Raw genomic sequence first — 12572 nt, forward strand, 5'->3', positions numbered from 1 at the left:
CATTGCAGTGCAGATTCTCTGGCAATCTAACAGACATTCTAACCTGCATACACAAATATATACTTGTACAAAAGATAGAACAATTGTTTAGGTTTTACCTGCTTTAGCGACTTCCTGAACAGGAACATCAAGTTCTTGGGACATGTACCCCAGAACAGAAAAAATGGCAAAGCCAGCCAAAATGCTGGTAACTGCATTCCCCACAGTGACTATAAATGTATCCCTAGAGAACAACAACAACAACAAAATGGGATCTTAATAATCTAATCTCAGACATTGCAGAATGTCTAAGGAGATATAAAATAGCAATAGCACGTAGACTTATATGCTGCTTCGCAGTGCTTTACAGCCAGTGATGGGCTACCAAAATTTTTACTACCATACTGTGGGCGTGGCTTATGCATTTTGTTTCAACATCTTTCAGTGCAAATTGGGTGCTCTGGGGTGGAGTCCCAAATTTTGCTACCGGAACTGCATTCCTGACCGTTCCCGTAGGAGCTCATCACTGTTTACAGCCCTCTCTAAAGTCAGAATATTGCTCCCAACAATCTGGATCTTTGGAAGGATGAAAGGTTGAGTCAATCCTGAACTGCTGAGACTCAAACTGCCAAGCTGTTGGCAGTCAGCAGAATCAGTCTGCAGTAATGCATTCTAACCACTGCGCCATCATGGCTCTTGATAATGAACAGGCTGCTATGCTTATTTGCTATTAATGCTAAGATAAAGTGTAGAACTCTTCAGATGTTGAACTGTTCCTGTTATTATCCCTCTCTAATTTGACTCCTGGTGAGATGTATTAGAAACCCCAAGACAATAAGGGTAGGGAAGATTACCTTTTATCCACTCCCATATTAAAATGACATTAATAGATACATATATGCCCATTTTGCACATTGCCCACTGGGGAAAACAATGTAATGTTAAGCTGACTTGTAGAATGAAATAAGAAACACAGTGTGCCCTGGCATATGGAATTGTGGAGATCTTAAAATATGCAACATTGATAGATATTTCAGTAACAAAAAAACAATGGATATAAAAATTCTCACTAATTTGAGAATTAGTGGGGACAAAGCAGTCAGGACAGACAGGCATAATGCTAAATATCTTTTTCTTTGTTACCCAGATGACATTGCAAAAGAAATCAAGACTACGAAGGTATGTTGTATGAATACAAGTTGATTTGTTGCTGAATTTCTGCAGGATGCCAGAGGATGATGATGGTGGTGGTGATGATCTGTTCACAATAATGTGAAGTCACACTGCCAGTTCTTTAGCCAGTGTTGATCGGCCTATCTCAGATCCTTGGAAAGGATTCACAGATGGATAAAAAAATTATTTATTTTATTTATTTTATTTATTGGATTTGTATGTCGCCCCTCTCCAGAGACTCCGGGCGGCTAACAGCAGTAATAAAACAATGTATAATAATGATCCAATAAATGCCGAATCCAAATCTAAACCTGTGGCTGACTGTGTTACAAACCGTAATAATAATATATATTTTATAGTTGTCCATCTCATCTAAGCAACTCTAGGCATCTTGCAAAAGTAAAAAAAATATATTCAATTTTAGTTAATATCCAATATACAGTACTGTAACAAAAAGCACAACAGCAACAGTCTTACATTGGCTCAACAAAGTCATTGTTAAAGTCCCTACCATTGTCATATAACCAGACACAATGACAGAGCTATGTCTTCAGACTCAATTAGCCTTTCCTTCCCTCCCCATTCATAATTTTAGCTGTACAGTATATCCATAATTGTCGTTTCAATCCTCTGACATCGCATACATGATTCTATTTAAAATGCACAAAATAATAATGTGCTCTCAATATGCTCCATATCCATTACATATAAGTTGAAAATATATACCTGTAAATATTCTGGTGGAAGGTATTATATGATGCAAAGGTGAGAAGTCCTCCAAACCCTACCCCGAGAGAGTAGAAGATCTGCAAAGCTGCTTCAATCCACACCTACGTTAGAAATGGAAACCAAGAAGTTAAATGGTTTAAATAAACCAGCAAGCAACTAGTATTAGTTACTAAAGCTTTTACCCACAATTGTATGCAAGCTGTCTTTTTCAACAGAATTAGTATAAAGATAGTTTGAAAAGGATGCATTTGAATGTTTTGTGCAGGGAATCTCTGGTACTCACTAGAAAGAGTCTCATTCCTATCACCCATCTCCTCTCAGTTATAACTGTATGACTGTAACTTATTGCTTGTATCCTTACGATTTATATTAATATTGATTGTTTCCTGATTGCTTATTTGACCCCCATGACAATCATTGTACCCCATGATTCTTGACAAATGTATCTTTTTTAATGTACATTGAGAGCATATGCACCAAAGACAAATTCCTTATGTGTCCAATCACACTTGGCCAAGAAAGAATTCTATTCTATTCTATTCTATTCTATTCTATTCTGTGGGTTTTCCTGTCACATTTTCTCCCAATCATAGTTTTTATAATTATAGAATTCTAAAGAAAAATGTTTCCAAATTACTGTCATCCATCACTATCTGAAATTGCTTTTAAATATATTTTATATCTCCCCTGTGCTCATCATATATGGGAATCAAAGAAAATGTTACTTGACAAATAGTAGAAAAATATATAAACTTATTCATACTTTCTCCTTCCAAGTCTCATCCAAGAACTCTGTTTAATTTCTAAGATCATCCAAAACATGAGATAATCAAAGGAGTATATAAATAAACTGTTTGATATAATAATATTAATCACAGCCACAAGAATCACAATACCACAGAACTGGAAAAAAGAGGATACACCATCAGAAAGAGAAATTATTAAGAAAATATATGATTGTACAGAAATGGACAGTCTTACCCAAAAACTCAAAAACAAAGAAGACTCAAAATACTACGAAATTTGGCAAAAATTCTATGAATGAGTAACAACAAGAAAAAAAAAGACAAAACTAAAACTAAAACAAGATGATACATGAAAAGAACATTGATAGTGAACAAATACTAGATTCTGAAAATCTTCAATTGATTTGATACCAAACTCAATCCAAACTGAACTTAGATAAAGTGTATGTCAGAATAAAAGCTGTTAAAACCGCGGCCGCCATATGCCGCATATCAATGATCAAAGAACTTTTGAACTGTTTTAAACAGTTCAAGGGGGGGGGTATGGGCGAAGGAAGGGCAAGAACGTACAGAACACTGAGATAGAAAATTTAGAATATATGTTGAATTATTGATATAATAACCTCTTTATCTTGAAATAATATGAAATATCTGTATAAAATAATGAAGAAGATAAACACAATGATTATACAACTATAAGTATATGTCGAAATAGTGATGTAAAATAAGATACATTTGCTCTTCCTTTTTTTATCCTTGTAATATAATAAAAATTATTTCTTTAAAAAAAATAATATTGACACAGATGTCACCTTGGGAGACAGTAGGAGTTCAAACTGGGGAGTAAGATAGAACTTGATTCCTAACCAGGCCCCCTTGAGTGTCACCCCACGAATCAGGAGCATGATCAGAATGAGGTAAGGAAATGTGGCCGTGAAATAAACAACCTACAAGAAAACAGACATTTATTTGTACAGTCTAAAAAGATGCTGTCAACTCTTGAACTCTTGTAATTTTCCATAAATTTACACTACTGCCATATGCAAAATGGTTATAATGGTTCCATGAAAAATAATTAAGGATCCATAAACTGAAATGATAGAAATGGAGGAAGCCGTAAAGACCTTCACAGCCTGTTTAATATAAAAAATTCACAGGCAGAATGTGTCATCCTATATTTGAAGAACTCTAGTGGATCTGCTCATTCTATATATTATCAAATAGTTCTGACGATCAAGAAATCTCATTTAATAATCAAGTAAAATCTTTCCTTCTGAGTTTTTAAACCCATTTGATCTAGTATTGTCCACTTGCAAAGTATTATGACAGCATTTTTATGTATATTGTGATCTTTCCCCAAAATGCTCAGAACCAATAGATGGTGCTGGATTATTGTATTTTCTCTCAGCCCTCCACAAATATTAAATTATACTGCTGAAATAAATAAAAGTTGAAAGGATCAGGAGTGGATCTGCCATAGAAGAAATGTAAAATTCATTTCTTAACTCATATTTGTGCATTATAATATATATATATTTGCCACAGTAGATGATGTAAGAATTCACAGAGTGGGGGAAGTTGACCCCCATAGGAAAAATAACAATAAAGATACTCATCCCTGCCCTAAAGTATATATAAACATATTTTCCAATTCCTACCATAATTATAACATCTACAAAAAGTCAAATAGGATTATTTTATGATTTGAAGGTGGAAAAAAACAGATAGGTGCCTTCTGCTAATTTATACTTTACCTTGCCAGAAGATTTGACTCCCTTTAGGATGCAAAGATACACGATCAGCCAAGCCAGCAGGAGACAGAGGCAGAGATTCCACCGAATTCTCCCAGGATCTCCAATTCCTGAGCTCCCTTGAATGTGGAGAACATATCGGCTTTAAAAAGGGAGAGAAAGAAAGAAACTTCAGTGGGTGGAATTTTTTCCTACAATTATTCATGATGAGGTGACAGCAGCCATCTCGATCACCGGAACATAGAAACTTTAATAAAACCACTTAGCTTTCGTTAGCGTGCTGCTAACTTCGTCAGAGTATTAAAATGCCATGGGATTTAAGCCCAAGTTCTGGACACGCTACGTCGACGACACGTTTACCATTATTAAACAACGGGATAAAATCAGGTTTATGGGAATTCTTAATTCCATATATCCGGACATTCAGTTTACGGTGGAGGAGGAGGCCAACAGTAAACTGGCCTTTCTAGATGTACAGATTAACCGGAACCCAGATGGAAGCATCGACACGGAGGTATACCGGAAGACCACCAACACGGACCGCATGTTACACAACGAAAGCAATCACCCCAACGCACATAAAGTCAGTTGTATACGGACATTATTTAACAGGATAAAAACTCACTGTAGCACACGGGCAGCCAAACAAAAAGAACGAGCGTATCTTTATCAAACTTGTATACGTCATGGCTACTCGAGAGATTTTATCCAACGGTGCGTCACACCCAGACTCCGGCAACCTACTGAAAGCGCAAATGAAACATCAGTGTGGAGGGTACTCCCATACATACAAGGGGTATCCGAAACAGCCGCACGCATACTGGCACCCCACGGGGTCAAAGTAGCGCATAAGCCAGATCAAACTTTGAGAAAATCAGTAATGCGCCCGAAGGAAACCTTAGTGAAGGAGGAGTCCTCCTCGGTAATTTACCGTATAAACTGCAATAATTGTGCACACCACTATGTGGGGGAAACGGCAAAAAGATTGAGAACTCGTATACACGAACACAAATTGGCGGTCCGACGTCATGAACAGCGTTCCCAGATTTGGATACACATGGAGGAGCAGGATCATGGCTTCGATTTCCAGGGAACTGAGATTCTGGCGCGAGATGAAACCAAGGGAGGTCGCCTCCTAAAAGAAGCCTGGTTCTCTAATGAAAATTCTTTAAATAGACATATTGATATGCCATCGGCATACCAGGCTTTAAGGCACCAGCAACGACTTAAAGGGGATAGGTCATTAGGATTGGATAAAGCCCCTAACAGAATTCCCCAGGCCGGGCATAGAAACCAGCTAAATGAGGGTAGAGCAACCCCCAACGGGAAGCAAGGGAACATACTGGAGCAACATGGAGGTAGAGGGGGAGGGGCACAATGCAGTTCCAACACAGGGGACAAGGGGGGATTAGAACAGTGCAGACCTAAGACGAGGGCATGGGCAAAAAAATTGCAAGAGTAGACATGTACCACTATAGAAAGTAACAACGATAATGGGGGGGAAAAAGTAATACCGAACACCTCCGAAGTATTGCCTCATAACTCTACCTCCTCCCTTGGGGAGGGAAAGAGGCAACAGACACGAGTAAAAGCGGTAGATCCCCCTTTAGCCAGCATGAGCAAGCCCACAATTAGGCTTGCCGCAGAGGGGAGGGAAGGGTGTGGCCCTATGACGCGGGCAATGAGCAGACTGAATAATGCTTTATAAAGGTGATTGTCTCCCATGGCATTTTAAATACTCTGACGAAGTTAGCAGCACGCTAACGAAAGCTAAGTGGTTTTATTAAAGTTTCTATGTTCCGGTGATCGAGATGGCTGCTGCCTCATCATTCACACACATACCTGGAACTCGCATTTTTAGGACTATTCTTGATATATATATATATATATATATATATATATATATATATATATATATATATATATATATATATATTGTGTAGAAGCATTGCATGCATGCAAAGTACGCATGCACAAAATGCACTCCCATTTGCAAACCAGTAGCAAAGGTAAGAGAAAATCAAGGCTTTGTTTAATTCGGAGTTTGGTGTTTTTTCCTTGAACAGAGATTGGTTTGTGTTAAGAATTTGCAATATTGCCACAAATTAAGAAATGCTTTATACAGTGTTCTTTTCCTGCATATTTATTTTATTTTATTTTATTTTATTTTATTTTATTTTATTTTATTTTATTTTATTTTATTTTATTTTATTTTATTTTATTTTATTTTATTTTATTTTATTTTATTTTAGTTAGTTAATTAGTTAGTCTTATATGCCGCCCAACTCCCAAAGGACTCTGGGTGGCTAATAAATTTGTGCTGAGTTTATGTGTCATGTATGTGGATGATAAAATGTGTTTATGTGTATAATAGCTGCAATGATGTACAAAAGCTATTTCGCACGTTACATTAATTCGCATGGAGTTCAGCATACACTCTGTTTAATGTGCCTTTGTCAATAATGTCATTAATAATTTCCAGTCCTTTTAACAAAATAGTTTATTTTGAACGAAATGAACAATGGCTCCCCATAGATTCATGAAGCTGAACTAAAGCTCCAGTTCCTCCTTTGTGGCTGTTTTAAGTAACCTTATATGGATTTCTATACAGTCCCATTTTTGTAATTCTCGCTAAATTATTATGCAGTTAGAAAAAGAAAGCTAGAACCATCTTATATAATAACATGGATATATTCATATATTCCACACCAAATATCACATCGGCATTATGAATATATTATGAAGGTTTGGGTAGGAAATGTGATGCTCCTCAGTTATTTTGGATTACAATACTCATATGGTGGTGCTTAAAAGTTTATGAACCTTTTCAATTTTCAATATTTATGCATAAATATGACCTAAAAGGTGGTTTGTTACATAAATCCTAACACTAGATAAAGAGAACTCAGTTAAACAATTGAGTCAAAAACTCATTTTGCTTGTGCGTTTACTGAGGAAAAGAATCCAGATTTAGATCATATTCATGCAGAAATATTGAAAATTCAAACCAATTCATAAACTTTTAAGCACCACTATAATTACTAACCTCTGACCATGCTTATGAGTGATGAGGAATATCTGGAGAGCTCTTAGACTGAAGAGGGCAAATTTATCTCCATAGGTTACTTTCCTTCCACCCTTTTCTTGTCTAAGCTACTTACTTCCAATACTCCTCGCTCGGACTGACAGTGTTAGAAGTGTTGAAAGGGACAGCACTGTTCCCTGTGCGCGTGACATGGTGGTCTAGGCACAGCTCTGTATTCCACCAGTTGCCGCAGTACTGCCAAGGCAAGTTGTTGGTCAACGAGGCAAAGAGGTAGAAGAGAACATAGGCAATGATCATGTTATAGTAAATGGCCACCAAGGAGACAATCAGGATTGTGGCCATACCAATACCTAAAGAAGAGCAGAAATGATATATAATGGCAACAAAACACAGGCAACCCCCAAAGTTGATGGCTGTTTACTGCAATGTTCATGATGCAGTTACATGAAGCCCTGGTGGCACAGTGATTAAGTGCATTATTGCAGCATCTCTGCCCGCAGCTTAGAGTTGTGGCTGTGGTGGGGCTCAAAGTTTCCTGAGCCATCCTTCCAAGGTTGTCAAAATGAGGAGCCAAGTTTGTTGGGGACAATATGAAAATAATGCTGATGTTGTAAACTACCCAGAGAGTGCTGTAAAGTGCAGTACAATGATACCTTTACTTACAAACTTAATTCATTACATGACCAGATTCTTAGGTAGAAAAGTTTGTAAGAAGTAGCAATTTTTCCCATAGGAATCAATGTACAGTGAAAGCAAATAATGTGTGCGATTGGGGAAACCACAGGGAGGGTGGAGGCCCTGTTTCCTCCCAGGAGATTCCTAGAGAGGCCCCATGGAGGCTTCCCCCTGCCTTTTCCAGCCCTGTTTCCTTCAAGAAGATTCCTAGAGAGACCCCACAGAGATTTCCCCCCCGCCTTTTCTGGCCCTGTTTCCTCCCAGGAAATTCCTAGAGAGACCCCACAGAGGCTTCTCCTTGCCTTTTCTGGTTACAGTTTTGGAGGCTCAGGTTTGTAAGTGAAAAATGGTTCTTGAGAAGAGGCAAAAAAAATCTTGAACACCCGGTTCTTATCTAGAAGAGTTCTTGAATAGAGGCGTTCTTAGGTAGAGGTACCACTGTCTTTGTCTAAATGCTATAAACACAGTCCATGAGCTCAGTTGAGACTGCTAGCTCTTTCTAGCCATTTTGTGAGGTCATCAATAATCCCGCTGTCTTCTTCTATTGCTTTAACTGCATTGGATAATTCATTAAATTTAGCTCTTTTTTCAAAATTCCTAAATTAATATGCTAAGGTATTCAAGTTACCTAAGTTAAAGTCCTGCAGAAGTATTGGAATTATAACTCCTAGAGTTCTTAACTAGTAAAGCTGAAAAATGGCTGAGAATTTGAATAGTGGAATTTATTGAATTCTAGGAAGCTGTTCTAACATAATCTGTAGTGAGTTAATTTTGAAATGTAGCAGCTTTGTAAAAAAAAAAAAAGCTATATTCAATCTGCTTCATGTTAGTCTACCTGGATAGTCATGCTTCTAAATCTATGGGGACAGAATTCTTTTCCCAAATATTTTTTCACTTTCACAATAATGAAGGTATATTTCTGATAATAAATTACTGTTCTCACCTATTGAGGTGAGGAAGGTTCTACTTTCATCTCTACAATGCATGAGGACTAACCTGTTCTACTTTCAACTATAGGAATTTAGTCTACAAAAGAAATGAAGACAGACCTTTGAAGAGTGGGCTTATCTTCCAAACAGCAAGAGGCCCCAGGCTTGAAAACTGGCCTAATGACAGCTCCATGAAGAAGATGGGTATCCCGCATATAGCCAACATAATGAAATAAGGAACAAGGAATGCCCCTGCAGGAAAGAAATTACAAACAAGTGACAAAATGGACACATTGGGATGAAAAGTCCCATATGATAATCATAGCATGATTTGTCTAAGCAGTCACCGGGCAGTCAACACTGACTCAAAGGCACCAAAGGGGGTGGGGGTTGGAGTTCACAGTCCTTCCATAGAAGGAATCTACTTCTATTTATTTAAAACTCTCTTTATTCCAGAAATAAATTTCAAATTTCAGAAAGTTACTCTCTTTCAGAATTTCAGAAAGTTACTCCTGGACACAAATTGTTTCAGCTCCTACCCTCAAACGACACTATAGAACACTCCACACCAAGACAACTAGCAAGAACATTTTCCCCGAAACACCATCAATTCTGCTAAACAAATAATTCCCTCAGCACTGTCAAACTATTCACTAAGGCTGCATTACTATTATTATTAGTCTTCTTATCGTTCTTATCACCATCTCCTCCCACTTATGACTTTATGACTGTAACTTGTAGCTTGTATCCTTAAGATTTATAATAATATTGATTGTTCCCTGATTGTTTATTTGTAACCTATGATAATCATTAAGTGTTGTACCTCATGATTCTTGACAAATGTATCTTTTCTTTTATGTACACTGAGAGCATATGCACCAAAGACAAATTCCTTGTGTGTCCAATCACACTTAGCCAATAAAAATATTCTATAGAATGTTCTGTTTGGTTCTGTTCTGTTCTATTCTATTCTATCCTGTCATTGCTATCCTGTAACAATTTGAAGATAGAATACTTGCTAATCTACTGCAAATCAAACAGCAATCTATTATAATATTTGGTTTACCTCTTCCTGTTATAAATGACTTGACAAGATCACAGGACTGATGCAATCAACAACCCAGCTTAAGTCTCAGCTTAGTACCTTAGTCATTATCTTGTGCAAGGAACCAGAGCAACTTTGTGAATAGGACAAAGCAGTCTCTTTATTGTTGATTACCGGTATTACATAAATCTCACCAGAGGCTGCATACCCTCAAGAACCAGAAAATAAGACTTCATTTGTCAGGTCTACAATGTTTCCACCTCTTCCTCCCCCAATAGGAAGCATGCTTCTTAACTCCCACACTCATACTCCTTTAGCCAATGATTCCATTACAGTTATTGTATTTTTATTTATTGCAAGGTGCCAAAGGATTGTTTGTGTTTTCCATATTTGAAGTGTAATTATTATTTTTCACTACTGGCCAATTTATAACATTTTCTGTCCATTGCTCAATGTTTATGTTTCTGAACAGCAGGAAAATGCAATGAAAACATAACTTTAATAAAGTCAATGGAAAACAAATTAACTTGTGTGGAATCAATTTTTTTCTTAATCTTATTTGCATCATGGAGGGAATATACTAATTTTCCAAAACTGAATCTTGGGAGATCAGAATTTCCCCCCCTCCTTTTGCGGATATTGTTTCCCAGTAGAAAACATTTCCAGCAGTGTGTTGCCCTTTGGTGTAATTTATTCATGCAAGCTGAATAACACATTGACTCAGAGCGAGGAAGTCTCCTACTGATTCATCAGCATGGCTCTTGGGAATACATGAGATATTGGCACCATGCTGAAACTGGTTTATAGTAAATAATTGACATATTATAATGGCCAGAATGTTTTAAAACAAAAGTCCAGGGGTGAAATCCAACAGGTTCTGACAGGTTCTGGAGAACCGGTAGTGGAATTTTTTAGCAGTTTGAAGAACTGGTAGTGGAAATTTTGAGTAGTTCAATGTACAAATACCATCTGCCGGCCCCAGAGGGGGGATGGCAATGGGGATTTTGTAGTATCCTTCCCCTGGAATGGGGAGGGAATGGGGATTTTGCAGTATCCTTCCTCTGCCACACCCACAGAACCAGTAGTTTTTAAAAAATGGATTTCACCACTGGAAAGGTTGTACAAAGACAAACACAGACACACACATACAAATAATTTATATTTACATATTTATATCCCACATTTATTATTTTTACAAATAACATGAGGCAGTGTCTATATCTAATACTCTTTCCTTCTTATGTTTCTCACAAAAATCTGTGGGGTGGTGGGTTTATTTATGTATTCATTTGTCCAATACACAATACATATGGAAGAGAATAGACATGAAGTAATATATATAAATATAATATGTAAAATAGAGAAGAAGATATATGAAAGGAAGAAAATATATATGATATATGAGATAAAGGAAAGACAATTGGACAGGGGATGAAAGGCACACTAGTGCACTTATGTACGCTCCTTACTGACCTCTTAGGAACCTGGAGAGGTCAATCGTGGAGAGTCTAAGGGGAAATGTTGGGGGTTAGGGGTTGACACTATTGAGTCTGGTAATGAGTTCCACGCTTCGACAACTTGATTGTTAAAGTCATATTTTTTATAGTCAAGTTTGGAGCGGTTAATATTAAGTTTGAATCTGTTGCATGCTCTTGTGTTGTTGCGGTTGAAGCTGAAGTAGTCGTTGACCGGTAGGACGTTGCAGCATATGATCTTGTGGGCAACACTTAAATCGTGTTTTAGGCGCTGTAGTTCTAGGCTTTCTAGGCCCAGGATTGTTAGTCTATTTTCATAGGGTATTCTGTTTCGAGTGGAGGAGTGAAGGGCTCTTCTGGTGAAATATCTTTGGACGTTTTCAAGGATGTTGATGTCCGAGATGTGGTGTGGGTTCCAGACAGATGAGCTGAGAGAGCATGCAACCAATTCAAAGTCACCTAGCCAACTTTTCTGACTAAGAAGGGATAGAAATTCACTGTTTTCAGGTTTCTAAGGCTAGTACCTTCAAATGTTTTCTTCATTTACCAAAAAATTTCCTGAATTTCACATGGACCGAGAACTATTTTGAAAGCAACACTTGTAACATATTTTTAAAAGATGAAAGCAACACTTGTAACATATTTTAAAAAGAAGAACAAGAGAAAGGGAGATAAGATCATTAGTAAATTATACAGTAGGTGAATGCAGGTAGGTAATGCCAGAGATATCACGCTGAAGAGTGCAATCTTATCAATTAATAATCAGCAGAGACCAAATCAATTGGCTGTTTGTTGACAACATTTGAAAGCGTGAATGTTCATTAATTACGTGGCCATTGTATTTGAATAGAAACCTGTGACAGATTTCTGCAGGATCTCCAGTGTCAAGTGACTAATTCTTGAAAAAGAAGTATCAAATTATATAAGAGATGAGGTGAGCAAACAGCAGGTGACAAATTGATCAGAAGGAAAAAGACATTATTGGACAATCGACAATGAGCAGAAGTGATACATCGAATTTAGA

General features: G+C 37.2%; 1 protein-coding gene across 1 annotated transcript in view; it reads right to left on the reverse strand.

The window, feature by feature from the left end:
* Positions 1-12572, reverse strand: part of SLC6A7 (solute carrier family 6 member 7) — a 41533-nt gene that overhangs the window by 12303 nt on the left and 16658 nt on the right. Inside the window, exons 7-12 of the mRNA XM_070736737.1 lie at positions 9149-9280; positions 7540-7774; positions 4382-4520; positions 3440-3574; positions 1879-1982; positions 99-223 (exon numbers count right to left, since the gene is read on the reverse strand). Coding sequence (XP_070592838.1) covers positions 99-223; positions 1879-1982; positions 3440-3574; positions 4382-4520; positions 7540-7774; positions 9149-9280 — 870 coding nt within the window. The remainder of the gene's footprint in view (positions 1-98; positions 224-1878; positions 1983-3439; positions 3575-4381; positions 4521-7539; positions 7775-9148; positions 9281-12572) is intronic.

The sequence above is a fragment of the Erythrolamprus reginae genome, chromosome 2, assembly GCF_031021105.1.
Source record: "Erythrolamprus reginae isolate rEryReg1 chromosome 2, rEryReg1.hap1, whole genome shotgun sequence".
Lineage (NCBI taxonomy): Eukaryota > Metazoa > Chordata > Lepidosauria > Squamata > Dipsadidae > Erythrolamprus > Erythrolamprus reginae.